Source organism: Cibotium barometz, chromosome 5 (genome assembly GCF_041138505.1).
Source record: "Cibotium barometz isolate CiBa-2024 chromosome 5, ASM4113850v1, whole genome shotgun sequence".
In the NCBI taxonomy this organism is placed as follows: domain Eukaryota; kingdom Viridiplantae; phylum Streptophyta; class Polypodiopsida; order Cyatheales; family Cibotiaceae; genus Cibotium; species Cibotium barometz.
In genome coordinates this window covers 7,875,941-7,891,725 of record NC_141050.1, presented here as the reverse complement: position 1 = coordinate 7,891,725, position 15,785 = coordinate 7,875,941, and the positions used below count along the sequence as shown (strand labels likewise).

The 15,785-nt window shown below is 43.0% G+C and overlaps 1 protein-coding gene across 2 annotated transcripts; it reads right to left on the bottom strand.

The window, feature by feature from the left end:
* Positions 1-12,502: 12,502 nt before the first annotated feature.
* On the bottom strand, positions 12,503-15,170 carry LOC147638010 (uncharacterized). Of its 2 annotated transcripts, none has more exons than XM_086797415.1 (7): positions 14,752-15,170; positions 14,316-14,425; positions 14,110-14,175; positions 13,573-13,655; positions 13,352-13,395; positions 13,171-13,249; positions 12,503-13,069 (listed from the first exon to the last, which is right to left on the bottom strand). In XM_086797415.1, exons 1-7 carry the CDS (start codon positions 15,018-15,020, stop codon positions 12,986-12,988), a joined length of 735 nt encoding a protein of 244 aa, XP_086653541.1. In that variant the 5' UTR covers positions 15,021-15,170; the 3' UTR covers positions 12,503-12,985. The 2 variants fall into 2 exon arrangements, with proteins under 2 accessions (XP_086653541.1, XP_086653544.1); XM_086797418.1 differs by having other exon boundaries at positions 14,316-14,422.
* Between the last annotated feature and the right edge of the window lie 615 nt (positions 15,171-15,785).

The following is a 15,785-nucleotide window of genomic DNA, read 5'->3' as shown; positions in this document are numbered from 1 at the left end:
GCCTCATAACCATCATAGGTAAATCTCTGCACAGGATTTTTCACTCTCCCAGATCTTCGCAGCTTCTCATTCATGGCTTCCATAGCCTTCTTTACACCAGGTGTTCTCATAGCTGGGATCCCAAGCTTCTCATCAAGGCTCATATCTGAGCCACTAGACTCTCCATCAACATGAGAATGCCCTGCAGAAATGTCAGGCATACCAAGGGGCTCAACCACTTTCTCTTTTCCTTTACGTGATGTACTAATCACATTTGCAGGACTGGTATTATGACGCAGCCTGCCACTCCATGGTCTATCAACAGACCCACTAGATGAGGACTCTCCTGGTCCACTCAAAGACTGTGATTGCTGACCTGCATTCTGTGCAACCACACTTCCACTCACATCAGCCCCAATAGCTTCTTTTTCTTCAGCAGCATACCAGCTGCTCATCTCATCAAAAACAACATCCCTGCTTACCCTCAACTCACGTGTAGCAGGGTTATAACACCTGTATCCCTTTTGCTCAAGGGAATATCCAATAAACACACATTTTTCAGCTTTCGGATCCAGCTTAGTTCTCAGCTCATCTGGCACATGCACATATGCAATGCATCCAAAGACTTTCAGATGAGACAAATCTGGTTTTCTGCCCGTAAACCTCTCCTCTGGAGTTACATCATGTATGGCTGCCGTTGGAGTCCTGTTCATGATGTATACTGCTGTAGAAACAGCCTCAGCCCAATAGCAATGCGGCATATTTTTCTCTTCCATCAATGCTCGCGCAATCTCAGCAATGTGCCTGTTTTTCCGCTCAGCAACTCCATTTTGCTGCAGAGTGTATCTGCATGTAAACTGTCTCCGAATACCATTCTTCTTCAAAAATTCAGAGAACTCATTATAGACGTACTCTCCCCCTCCATCTGACCTTAGGCACTTTACATATTTCCCTGTTTGCTTTTCAACCAAAAATCTGAAATTCTGAAAGTGAGTGAACACCTCACTCTTCCCCTTCATGAAATATACCCACACTTTCCTCGTGTGGTCATCAATGAAAGTCACATAATACCTGCATCCTCCCATAGATATGGTCTTTGTAGGACCCCATACATCTGAATGCACAACATCTAGTGCATTTTTGCTCACATATCTGTTACGTGGAAACACATGCTTTGTTTGCTTCCCAAATTGGCATGCTTCACATATTTGTTGCATACCTTCCACTTTAAATTTTGGCAGCCCTGTCACAATTCCTTTTGTCTGCATAGACTTCAATCTCTGCACATTTACATGTCCAATTCTTTTATGCCATATGTCTGTGTCTGCAACAACTCCTGAACCATTTGCAAACATCGCAGCACTCATTTCAGGCATGTCTACATTCAATGTAAACATTCTGCCCACTCTGTTGCCTTTTGCAACCAACCTGCACTTGTCTTTAAAATCTTCAACATAACACCCATCAGGGTTAAACCGAACCTGCAAACCCTGCTCAATCATCTGGCCAAATGAAACCAGATTCTTTGTTATGTTTGGTACATGAAGTACATCTACAAGGTACTTCACTTTGCCATCCTGCATAGACCATGGCACATCTCCAACATGGGCAATTGGATGAGCAGTGTCATCCCCTGTTTCCACAAAACCTGGTCTTTTGGGTTTTTCATCTCCTTGAACCACTCCCCATGACTCGTCATGTGGTTCGAAGCGCCTGAATCCACATACCATACATTATCTTTTTGTGCTGCATCAACATTTTCAGACATGGCATTCATGACATGCTGCATAACAAACAACCTTTCATTGTCCTCATTATTTCTGCTTAAGGAGGATGCATAGTTGTTTTGCTGTACTTTCCCATTTTGCATGTCAGCCTGCTTCTTATAACATTCTGCCTGCACATGTCCAGGCTTACCACAATAATAGCATTCACGTGCATCATTATATTGCCTTTGCCAATTTCCACGGCCTCTTTGACTCCCCCTGCCTCTGAATTTGCCTCTTCCACCTGCGTGTTGTTGTTGTTGTTGATTCTGGGACTGTTGTTGTTGTTGTTGCTGCTGGCCATAATTCTGATTACCTGTTCGGCCACCTCCTTGACCGCGTCCACGGCCTCTTCTACCTCGTCCTCTTCCTGAACTCGTGTAGAAGGCCTGTTGCTCTGAACTGTTTTTGCTTTGTGAAGACTGTTGGTCTTCACCCAAGTTCTTCTCTTCGATAATCAGCATAGACACCAAATCTGTAAAGTTGGGAATGTTTTCCCGAGTCTGAATAGACGTCTTGAACGCCTTCTATTGTGGCCCGAGACCATGTAGACAGACTTCCACCTTGTCATCATCATCTACTGACACACCAATAGATGCAAGGGATTCCACAATACCCTTTATCTTCAACGCATAGTCATTCACAGACATGCTCTTTTTCTCCACAGTATGAAGTTCATTCTTCAACTGTATCTTACGTGCCTTGGTATTTGTTTCATAGAGCTTTACCAAGGTGTCCCACGCCTCCTTGGGGGACTTGGCATCCTGAATGTGCCCAATCATGGTGTCCTGTATACTAATGGAGAGCCAATACATAACCTTCCTGGCTCCTTGGTTCCAGTCTTTAAACTCTTTCACATCTGCAGCAGTCAGATTTATATCCGGTATCTCCGGTGCCTCTTCATGCTCACCTTCTATGTAGTCCCAATAGCCTTTTCCCATCAGGAAATTCGTCAACCTGAACCTCCAAGCATGGAAGTTATTCTTATCCAGCTTCTCAGCCACAATCTCTGTTATGCCATCATTAGACATCTTGCCAAACACACAATTTTACTAGAAAATGCACTCTGGTTTTTCCTGCACAAATGCTGTATTTTCTGCAGCGGTACTGTAGTACTCTCAAATGTCACAACCAGTGACTTCAATGTGCATACATACACCCAATGGCAATTGTAGACCTCTTTGCAGCACCCACAGTGTCTGCACAGTCAATCTGTCTTCCTGCAATTCTTAAAACAGAGTTCTGCAGAGAATCGATGACTTACCCGTCGTCGCAGTGCTCGAAATCGCCTGCTTTCTAAAAAACGGAGGTCCAGACGCGCCCGAAACGCGTTTTCGGCCCGAAAATAGCAGTCCAATAGGACTATATAGTTGCCCTATAGCTTTACTCCCGTGAAGAAAGCTCCTCAATCAGAGACCGTTTGCCGGTGCCTCCCATAGAGCTCCCGACAAGGGTGTAGTCACCAACACAAATAGGGAAGAGTAGTTGAAGCTCTTACCCTCGTACCGCTTCCTGTGGTTCTCTTGCTTGCAGCTCAGCCCTTAGCACGAACCAGGCTCTGATACCATGAAAAGATGCAGGGGGGAAGAGAGCTTGAGCTCTTGCAAGCACACACACACACTCACAAAACCCTAATAGAGAACACACAAGATGAGAGGCTGAAAATCTTCTTCTTCTCTACTCAACACTCAACACACCATATACAAGAATAAGAGTACACACAATATGAAAGGTACTCAACCAATACATACACGGGTTCTCTATAGTGTGAACCCGACTAAATGAGCTGGCGCTATAACTATGCCGGTCTCTAGAATGGCTGTCACACAGCCTGTCATCCCACTCGCCGCATATCTCCCATGATCTCACCAACCATGCCAGTGGTGTAAATGTGGGGCCTATCCCCCAGGCGGGTCATCAGTGTCCACCGCCTCACTAGACGAGCTCGATATCTCAACAGATGTGCACAAGCAAAGTGTCTTAGTCAAAACTAGCAATGGGATGGAATGTTCGCTTTGCCCACTCTCCCTTCATGACCATCCTTGTGCTCTTGTGCTTGTCATAGATTTTGGCTTCCTTTCTTTTGGACTAGCCCCTACCTCTTTGGCCTTGGTGCTCTCTTTTCCTAGCATTGCCTTAGAGTAGAGGTCACTAAGTAGTAAGAATCATCATCATCTTAGTGCCTCTTCCAAGTGCTTCTAGTCTAGGTCCTTTATTATCTTGGTCTTAATCCCCCCACCCTTTATCTTGGTCTTAATCCCCCCACCCTTTATCTTTTCCCCTGCATTGTTTTTCCTTTTTTTGTCCTTTTGTTTTGATTTACTAGCTTCTCTATGTACCTTTTATGTTCTTGCTTTGTCTGGTTTTTTATCCAAGTAAAAAAATTACAAAACCTTGTCTCTAGCTACACTTCTTGATATCATTATTTTATGGGATCCTACCTTGTCCATATTCTAGATGTCTCGAATTATCTTGAGCAAAGGCTGTTGTAGTGTTTTCTCTATGTTTCGGTCTTCGAGAATTGTTGGATTATCTTGAGCAAAGATTGTTGTAGTGTTTTTATTCTATTTCAGTATAGAATCCCTTCAAGAATTGTCTTAAGTATAGAATCCCTTAGAGAATTATCTTCATTATATTTCAGTATAGAATCCTTTGAGAACTGTCTTCATTCTCATAATAATTCCTTGGATCACAAAAGCAAGGTACCTACTCACAAGTTGCCTTTGGCGGTGTTGTATCTTGTTGCCATCTGATTAAGTTGATTTTTTAAGCTTATTGGCTCGTTCCACTTGGAGGGGAGCTCTTGATAGGTCTACATTGGCCTTGTCTATTTTAGCTACCTATTACATATTACATATGCAATAGCAACTTCTTGGCCTCTTATAGCAATGCGTGGCCTAATCTCTGGCCTTATAAGCATATTGACATTCCAAGTTTCTCATGTATAGGTTTGGGTAGGCACTAATTCTACCAAGTTCCTTATTCATCAATGAAACTATTTTGGCACTTGTGAGATGACCTCCTTCTAGTGGCTATCTCTCAAGAAAATACGCAATGTTTGAGAAAAAAGGTACAACTCCCTTTAGTGTTGGTATAGTTCTCAACCCAAGACAATGCTCTGCAATCAGATTACTGCACACATCCTTGTGTTTTTCTTGGAGCGAAGTGTCTTGTGTTCCTTCTTTAAAATTTAACCTTGGAGCTCCTAGTTTGCATATAGCTTTGTTTGAGCTTGTCCTCTTTGGATTTTGGGGTTTTTTTAATGAATTATGAAAAATGCCTAAGATTTTTCAATTCCCTTATTTGAAAGATTCATTTATTGTACATTTTACTTATAAAACCTATATGTAGTATAAATTTTGGGAACTAAAACCCATTTTACTAGCAACTCATAAAAAATTATGAAGCCAATTATGTTTAGGACAACTCATAAATTCAATTGGCCTTTGTAATAATGAGAATAAGTATTAAACGTGGGTCTTGTGAATAGAATGTATAAAATTTCTTTCTTTTAAAATTAAAATAAGGGCTAAGAAAATATATGGTTGGTTTTTCTTTAATTTCAACCTGTTAAATTACACTAATATTGTTCCCCCTAGCATTATAATATCTACCACCACTGACAAGCTACTCCATCATGCTTCCAATTAGTGCTTGAAAAATGGTAACTTAGTGTATCTTTACCACCTAGAATTATGAAAAAATGCCTAAGATTTTTCAATTCCTTTATTGGAAAGATTCATTTACTATCCATTTTACTTAGAAAATATACACGTAGGATACATTTTTGGGAACTAAAACCCATTTTATCAGCAACTATATCTAAGTCCATAGAAATGCTCTTTAAAATGGAATCTGGTGTTACATATTAACCATGGACAACCAAGGCACAAGGAGAGGAGAGAAAAAAGAAATACTGGATTTCTGAAAAATAAGAGGAAAAAATCCCATCGATTTGACCCTTTGTATTCCTACTTCCATTCCTAATTTGACCCTTTGTATTCCAGCTTCCATTCTTGCGTTTTGCTTCTTAACATCTTTTACATAGCGCAACAACATGCAAGTTGAGTACTAGTTCTCTTTAATATATTAACGTGTCTTATTCTTATTCACTCAAATAGACACATTGATTAAGCGTCTTAGCCGCTTTATTCTTATTCTTGTATGGTTTGAGCCTTGATTATTAAGGTTCAAACCTTACCGAAAAAAAAGGGGTGGTGCAACCTCCTTTGGAGTGGTAAGAGGATGAAAGCGCTCACCCATTCATCTACAAATTGATCCTACCCTCCCACCTGCAAGTTGCAACCTCCATCTGTGAAGAAACAACACTTTTTCTAGCCCTAAAAAGAGACTTTCTGGATATTTTAGATTTTATATTTTTGGGGGGGTTTTTTGTCTTGGCTGCTGGCCTACACCTTTATGGTGACCGACCACCAACACCCCCCCTTCACTATATATAGCATTGCCTATACCTCATCATTCATGTACCACTTCACCGCTATATCACGTACCATGTGGTCGCCTTCAGCAGGGGCTCACTTCAACGTTTTTCTCTGCTGGTCCAGGCCGCCTTCTGCAGGGCTCACATCAGCCTTACATTAGGTTGTTATTGGCACTTACATCAAGCTGTTATTGGCACTTACATCAGGCTTTCTTCTGCTCCATATATGCGTTTTACTTTTGCATATGTTAGCGCCTACATCAAGCATACATCAATGTTTATACATCAGCTTACATCTGCGTTTTGGTTCAGCAGACATCAACGATTTGCTTCAACAGTCATCTGTGTTTTGCTGCAGCATACATCAGCGCTTTACATCAACCCACTTTTGCACTTACATTAGGGCTTATATTAGCGTTTGTCTTAGCCTTACATCAGCGCATACATCAGGGCTCACATATGTGCTTACCTTTAGCATATCTTGTGCGTTTTGGCACAGCCCATTGGGACAACAGCCCTCTCTACTACATCGGAACAACAGCCCTCTCTGCTACTTTGGGACATCAGCCCTCTCTGCTACATTGGAACAATAGCCCTCTCTGCTACTTTGGGACATCAGCCCTCTCTGCTACATGGGGACGACAACCCTCTTTGCTTCAGGTATGCAGCACCCGTGTCATCAGAGACTTCACCACCATCATCGTCATCGACGTTAGCTTTTTCCGCTACCACTATCACCTCGGAGTGCTTTGCCTCACATCGACGCGAGCCTTCGTTCATCGACTGTGCTTCAACTCCGACGTCTTCTCTGCTTCAACACTAGTCTTCTTTCTGCTCAGAGTCACCTCTCATATGAGGGCTCTTGTACATATATGCACTTACCCTTTTATATATATTCAGTCACATATTTCATGCTGTGCAGTTTTACTCTGATCTCTCGTAGATCTGGTCCTTCTGTCCTTTTGCCCTCACATGGTATCAGAGCTATCATGATTGAGCAAAGAGATTGAAGTCCTCGAGAGCACACAGCATGGATTGTCTACCCGCACTCTCGGAGGACTGATTCTTCTCACCAGAAGATGCTTCTCCAAACTCTGATCTAGACCACGTAGGGAATGGGATTTCTTAGTCAGTGGAGAATCCTGTTCAAGATCATACTTTGGGAGATGATCGACCCATGATAATCACCTCATCCACACCACCTTTGCCATCACGATCGCCCTCTCCGACTTTATCAGATTTTGTCTCCAAAGGGGGATACATTCCTTCTTCTACCATTGTGTTTGTGTGGGACCTTGGCATCTATTATCTTCTTTCATCTTCTCTCATGGTCCCCTTTTTTGTCTGAGAGGGGGTGTGAAGAAACAACACCTTTCCAACCCTAAAAGGGACTTTCTAGGTATTTTATATTTTAATTTTTTGTGGGGTTTTTTTGTCTTGGTTGCTGGCCTACACCTTTATGGTGACCGATTAGCACCCCCCCTTCACTATATATAGCATTGCCTATACCTCATCATTCATGTACCACTTCATCGCCATATCAGGTACCATCTGGCCGCCTTCAGGAGGGGCTCACTTCAACCTTTTTCCATGCTGGTCCAGGCCACCTTCTGCAGGGCTCACATCAGCCTTACATCAGGCTGTTATTGACGCTTACATCAGGCTTTCTTCTACTCCACAGCCACGTTTTACTTTTGCATATGTCAACACCTACATCAGAGCATACATCAGCGTTTACACATCAGCATTTATCTGCGTTTTGGTTCAGCAGACATTAGCACTTTGCTTCAATATGTCATATGCATTTTTCTGTAGCATACATGAGCGCTCTACATCAGCCCACATCTGCGCTTACATCAGGCTTACGTCAGGTCTTATATCAACGTTTATCTCAGCCTTACATCAGCGCATAGATCAGGGCTCACATCCGTGCTTACCTTCAACATATCTTGTGCGTTTTGGCACAGCCCATCGGGACATCAGCCCTCTCTACTACATCGGAACAACAACCCTCTCTGCTACTTTGGGACAACAGCCCTCTCTGCTACTTCGGGACAGCAGCCCTCTTTGCTACATCGGGACGACAACCCTCTCTGCTTCAGGTACGTGTCATCAGAGACTTCACCACCATCATCGTCATCCATCGACGTTAGCTTTTTTCGTTGCCACTATCACCTCTCGGAGTGCTTTGCCTCACATCGACGCGAGCCTTCGTCATCGACCGTGCTTCAACTCCGACGTCTTCTCTGCTTCAGCACTGGTCTTCTTTCTGCTCAGAGTCACCTCTCATATGAGGGCTCTTGTACATATATGCACTCACCCTTTTATATATATTCACTCACATATTTCATGCTGTGTGGTTTTACTCTGATCTCTCGTATATCTGGTCCTTTTGTCCCTTTGCTCTCACATGGTATCAGAGCTATCGTTAGCAAAGGGATTGAAGACCTCGAGAGCACATAGCATGGATTGTCTACCCGCACTCCTGGAGGACTGATTCTTCTCACCAGAAGATGCTTCTCCAAACTCTGATCTAGACCACATAGGGAATGGGATTTCTTACTCAGTGGAGAATCCTGTTCAAGGTCATACTTTGGGAGATGATCGACCCATGAAAATTACCTCATCCACACCACCTTTGCCATCACGATCGCCCTCTCTGACTTTATCAAATTTTGTTTCTCTCCTAGAGGGGGATACATTCCTTCTACCATTGTGTTTGTGTGGGACCCTAGCATCCATTATCTTCTTTCATTTTCTCTCATGGTCCCCTTTTTTGCCTGAGAGGGGGTGTGAAGAAACAACACTTCAACCCTAAAAGGGACTTTTTGGGTATTTTATATTTTATATTTTTGGGGGGTTTTTTGTCTTGGTTGCTAGCCTACACCTTTATGGTGACCGACCAGCACCCCCCCTTCACTATATATAGCATTGCCTATACCTCATCATTCATGTACCACTTCATCGCCATATCAGGTATACCATCTGGCTGCCTTTAGGAGGGGCTCACTTCAACCTTTTTCCATGCTGGTCCAGGCCACCTTCGGTAGGGCTCACATCAGCCTTACATCAGGCTGTTATTGGTGCTTACATCAGGCTTTCTTTTGCTTCACATCTACGTTTTACTTCTGCATATGTCAACGCCTACATCAGAGCATACATCAGCATTTACACATCAGCTTATGTCTGCGTTTTGGTTCAGCAGACATCAACGCTTTGCTTCAATAGTCATCTGCGTTTTCCTGCAGAGCAGCAGACATCAACACTTTACATCAGCCCACATCTGCGCTTACATCGAGCTTACGTCAGGGCTTATATCAGCGTTTATCTTAGCCTTACATCAACGCATACATCAAGGCTCACATCCGTGCTTACCTTCAGCATATCTTATGCGTTTTGGCACAACCCATCGGGACAGCAGCCCTCTTTGCTACATCGGAACAGCAGCCCTCTTTGCTACATCGGAACAGCAGCCCTTTGTGCTACTTTGGGACAGCAGGCTTCTCTGCTACTTCGGGACAGCAGCCCTCTCTGCTACATCAAGACGACAGCCCTCTCTGCTTTAGGTACGCAGCACCCGTGTCATCAGAGACTTCACCACCATCATTGTCATCGACGTTAGCTTTTTTCGCTGCCACTCTCACCTCGGAGTGCTTTGCCTCACATTGACACGAGCCTTCGTCATCGACCGTGCTTCAACTCCGACGTCTTCTCTGCTTCAGTATTGGTCTTCTTTCTGCTCAGAGTCACCTCTCATATGAGGGCTCTTGTACATATATGCACTCACCCTTTTATACATATTCACTCACATATTTCATGCTGTGTGGTTTTACTCTGATCTCTCGTATATTTGGTCCTTCCGTCCTTTTGCCCTCGCATGGTATCAGAGCTATCATGAGCAAAGGGATTGAAGACCTCGAGAGCGCACAGCATGGATTGTCTACCGCACTCTCGGAGGACAGATTCTTCTCACCAGAAGATGCTTCTCACAACTTTATTTGGACCACATAGGGAATGGGATTTCTTACTCAGTGGAGAATCCTGTTCAAGATCATACTTTGGGAGATGATTGACCCATGAAAATCACCTCATCCACACCACCTTTGCCATCACGATCGCTCTCTCTAACTTTATCAGAGTTTGTTTCCAGAGAGGGATACATTCCTTCTGCCATTGTGTTTGTGTGAGACCCTGGCATCCATTATCTTCTTTCATCTTCTCTCATGGTCCCCTTTTTTGCCTGAGAGAGTGTGTGAAGAAACAACACTTTTCCAACCCTAAAAGGGACTTTCTGGGTATTTTATATATTATATTTTTGGGTTTTTTATATATCTTGGTTGCCGGCCTAAACCTTTATGGTGACAACCAGCACCCCCCCTTCACTATATATAGCATTGCCTATACCTCATCATTCATGTACCACTTCATCGCCATATCAGGTACCATCTGGTCGCCTTCAGGAGGGGCTCACTTCAGCGTTTTTCTATGCTGGTCCAGGCCGCCTTCTGCAGGGCTCACATCACCCTTACATCAGGCTATTATTGGCACTTACATCAAGCTTTCTTATGCTCCACATCTACGTTTTACTTTTGCATATGTCAACGCCTACATCAGAGCATACATCAACGTTTACATATCAGCTTATATCTGCGTTTTGGTTCAGTAAACATCAACACTTTTTTTCAATAGTCATCTGCATTTTCCTGCAGCATACATCAACGCTTTACATCAGCCCACATCTACGCTTACATTAGGCTTACGTCAAGACTTATATCAACATTTATCTCAACCTTACATCAGGGCTCACATCCATGCTTACCTTTAGCATAGCTTGCGCGTTTTGGCATAGCCCATCGAGACAACAGCCCTCTTTGCTATTTTGAGACAGCAGCCCTCTCTGAGCCCTCTCTGCTACATGGGGATAGCAACCCTCTCTGCTACATCCGGACGACAGCCATCTCTACTTCAAGTATGTAGTACTTGTGTCGCCAGAGCTTGCACCACTCTAGTCGACAACCCTCTCTGCTTCAGGTACGCAGCACCCGTGTTATCAGAGATTGCACCATCATCGTCATGACGTTACCTTTTTCCGCTGTCACTATCACCTCAAAGTGCTTTGCCTCACATCGACGCGAGCCTTCGTCATCGACCGTGCTTCAACTCCGACGTCTTCTTTGCTTCAACACCGGTCTTCTTTCTGCTTGGAGTCATCTCTCATATGAGGACTCTTGTATATATCTGCACTCACTCTTTTATATATATGCACTCACATATTTCACGCTGTGTGGTTTACTCTGATCTCTTGTATATTTGGTCCTTCCGTCCTTTTGCCCTCACACCATCCGTGATGACTCGTACAACCACTAGCACCCGTACCGTGAATATCAAGAACCTCATGCATATCCCAAGTAGATTGAGAGAAGGGCAAGGGGGGGTTCACCCTAGCAAGTCCACAACTTGCATGATAGCATAGTCCAATATGCAAAAAAAGAATGCTCTCTGGCCACCCAGTAATTTGCACCAACCAATTGCACCCTCACAAGATATGCACCAGTGCTAGATTAATGTCAGCATATTGAGCACAGAGAGAGAGAGAGAGAGAGAGAGAGAGAGAGAGAGAGACAATGACTGACATTTTTGGAAGCATTTGAGAAGAGATCAAAAGTTGTAGGACCTGCAATTAAGTTTGTCAATTTGTTTTGAAGGTTATCATGATGGAACCCATTAATTTTTAAACTTTGGACACAAACAACTTTTCTTTTATAATTAGTCATTGAACAATTTATTTTCCGTGTGTGTCTCTCACTCTCTCTCTCTCTCTCTCTCTCTCTCTCTCTCTCTCTCTCAAAGTGAACGCACCTCTAACACACATTTCAAATATTATTTCACTTACAATTTGATCACATATCAGTCTCCTGTTATATCACACAGACACATACGTGCATCGACATTTCTTTTATTCCAATGTCATGGTATTTCTTTCACGTATACATGTGTTGTGTGCACACACAGCCATTAGAATCAGGTGATGTAAGAAGGGTCTTTACACGATTTATCCACATCCTGATGTATGAAGGGTCTTTACATGATTTTTATCAACATCCTGCTCCAGTAGCCTTTCCCTTCTGTTTCATAACAACGAACTATTTTGAGAACCAACATACCCTGCAATATGAAAGGTCCTACAAGCAATTTACAGAACATCTAAGCCTTAACATATTGTAGGGATAGTTCTAGACTTTTGCCTAATTCAGATCATTATATCGACATGTAGGGAGGGGGCGAGTGGGGGGGGGGGGGAGACAGAGACTTCAATGTACACGGCTGCTGATTGCCTTCTTAGAGTCTTGACACTTCACACATTTTCCCCTGCAATTTCATGCATGGGGATTAATGGCAGCAGACACTGATGAGCCGTCTCAATGGTAGGAGAGGTCCCCGTCAGAGTCGCAATGAAATGGCACTGCTTTGACAAAGGCAAACAAAGTTGTTTGCATGAGGAGGATGATAGAGGCAAAGCTGCTTAAGTTTGCTGCCACGCCAGCATAATTCAAGCTCATTAAGATGGTGTGATGCATACAGATCAAGCCGCACTACATGTCCTGCTGAATGCAATGGAGCTATGTTTATTATGCATTGCCATTGAATATATTCAGATCAAGTTTAAAAAAGTTTTTATTCTCTGAATTCTTCAAGGGTTGCATGAAAATCTATTCTGGCATTCTACATCTGTGAGATCTGTGCAGGTTCAAAACAATGAATTACAATTAAGTACAATGCTGCCAAAATAGGGAACCGATTAAGAAGGATTGTCTCCTCTCTTGAATATTTGAGAAATGGCATCCAACGGGGAAATGCTCCAACTTTCTATATGCTTTACAATCTGAAATCACCTCAAAAACTTAATCAGCTGTTCAGGGTTAAAATCCTGAGAGCTAGAATCTAAGCAGCCCTTCACAGAGAGAGCCATTTTTTTTTACATACCCTCAAATTTTCATCTAAGGCATAATGCGTAGACCCATCGACACGAATGAAAGGTCGCCAAGGAAGCTTGAGATAGGTCCTAGTATGGGAGAAATGTATGCAATCTTAGGCCCACAGTGATTGCTCCATTTTAAGATCAAATAAGCCAGAAAAACAGTACTTCTCTATGTTAAGTTTGCACCTTAATTGCCAAACTGCCCGTACTGACTGACCTTCATCCGACTCCTTACATGACCCCAAAAAGTGAGTCAGAAGATTGTGATGAATCTTGTAAGGCGTTCCTAACCTTCTCCATTTTCATGTTGAAAGCTTACACTCAAAGAAGCACCAAATTTCCCTTTCTAGCTAAAAGTATGAGGAACTAAAAGGGGAACCAATGGCACAAAGGGTTTCGTTGCTGACCTCATTTAGGCTGAGAAGAGTGAGGGAGGGCTCTTCCAAGAACGGAACTAGGAGCTTTAGGTTGCGCTCATACAAATCTCTTCCTGCAAAGGCAAACGAGGTATCAACTCAATTCTCTTCAACTCAAGTCATTCGTCCTCCTCACTCCTGGTGAGAAGAGCAGTAGAACACAACGACGGGCAATGGCAGGATATACTTTGTTTTCCAACTCCTGGCATTCATATGATAAAGAGCACAATGAGTTATTGACTGAAGACAATTCTCGAGTAAAGACCCTTGGTCTTGTTGACATGCTTTGTTGAGAACTTTGAATCTCTGCTAGCGAAGGAGCTAGAGGAAATAGTGTCAACACTTGAGGGTGGAATCAAGTGATCGGCCTTGCCGTTGACAATTTCGTAGGACAGGAGAAGTGTAAATCTTCCAAGGGCTGAAAACTTAATTTGATTTACTATGATTTGGTCATCACAAAACATAAACACTTTGAAAATTAGTACTCCATTAGTTCCACAAAACCATGTTTGATGGAGAAACCCATACCTATGAAACCAATTGTAGGATCAGCAAAGTAGCAATCCTCAGCATACAATAAACTGGTGACTTTTCCTGGATAATGTCAGGATTGCAAGTCCACAGTCAGTCTTTGACATGTTCCCGGATTGGTTGATGTGAATATTCATAAGCTTAAAAGATTGAAACCTCTCTTCACAGTATTCAGTAAGTCCAATGCAGGTCCCTTCATTGACCTGTAAGGAAGTATGCCTGATGATAGTCGACCATAAGTGCATCAATCACATCTTGCACTCGCATGATATTTCTTTCGCAAGAGGTCGAGTCATATGAGGAAACATCCCTTCTTCAAAACAGACAGGCATGGTAGGTTACACATTGCTCGGGTGTCAGGTTTCTGTACAAGTGCTGGGTGGGGGGGTGTGGTGTGGTGTGGGGGGCGTGTTCCAACCAGTTAAAATAAATGAAAACATCCAGTTTCCACCATGGGAAAACAACAATATTGATACTATAGGCCGGCATCATAGCCATTCTCTCATCAGGTCAATTTACAAAATCTCAATTCTAGCCCTCTCCAGTCCTTTGGAAGACGATAAATGGCCTTTAATGCTACATGTTAGCTCCTGCATAGAAGTTATGCACACATACACAGGGAAATGAGGGTTCGTGCACCTTTTGCTGTTGTAGTTGTTGAAAAGGCGTAGGACTTCGGTTATGGCAGAGACTGCCAGGCCCAACAGGAAAGTGCGCGGCTTCTCTTTCTTTTCCTTCTCCTTCTTCTTCTCCGGAGGGTTTTGAAGCGCGAGAATGGCTCCCGCACTAGAGCAACACCACGAAGCAGACGCAGCAGGAGGAGAAAACGGAAGAGTTTTAGCCTCGTTGTTCCTGCTGCTGCAGCAGTTGTTGGGCCTCAAGCAACCCAGACTTTGGATGGACGCCATGGATGCTCGTGAGCAGGATTGCAGGAGGTATCGATGTCATAGCTTTCGGGGACCATTCATGGCTGGAGTAGGATTATGTTGTGAGCAAGTGAGTGAACCGAGCATATTAGATACAGCGCGTGTGAGACGGAGACAGAGAGAGAGAGCACTTTCAGAGTTTGGGTGAGTTTTGTCCATCCCTTCTGTGAGCAAATTTTGTTTCTCTTTACTATTTCGTTTCATTTATCTTATCATTTATATTAGACTATTATTATCTTTAAAGAAATTGGGTGAGTTTATTATTTTATAGGGACCTTTAACACCACTTTCTCAATCGATAAGTAGATATGAGGTTAATCAATTCATTTTATATTTGTATCACTATTACTACTTTTATATGAGGTTAATCTATTCATTTTATGGTATCAAACTTATTCATTTTAATCTATTCATTTTATGGTATCAAACTTACACAATACATCATTGTAGCCTGTTTTAGCTCTCTCTAGAACTACTAGATTCACAGACAAGAGCATAAACAAAGGTCGTGGTGGGGAACTAACCTTGCTTCCAAGCTTGGGTCTCTTAAGGCCATCCAAGTGATGGTTGCTCTCCTTTAAGCTCTCCCTTCCTCTTTATCACAAAGGAAGCTGCGTTCACCTTCCTGTAAGGACTCAAACGTGTCTCACTATCTACTACCGACAGCAAGCATAGGCATGAACATGAGCTAAGGAGTAATTTAATCTCTACTCTCAACTCTCTCTCTCTCTGACACACCCTAAAGAA

Bases quoted from the DNA above. Each gene is read 5' to 3' on its own strand.
- LOC147638010 (XM_086797415.1), bottom strand. From the start codon at position 15,020: ATGGCGTCCATCCAAAGTCTGGGTTGCTTGAGGCCCAACAACTGCTGC. The intron at 13,250-13,351 runs GTGCAAACTTAA...CTCCCATACTAG, and splicing joins CGGGCAGTTTGGCAATTAAG to GACCTATCTCAAGCTTCCTT. The intron at 13,070-13,170 runs GTATGTAAAAAA...AGGTGATTTCAG, and splicing joins CCTTAGATGAAAATTTGAGG to ATTGTAAAGCATATAGAAAG.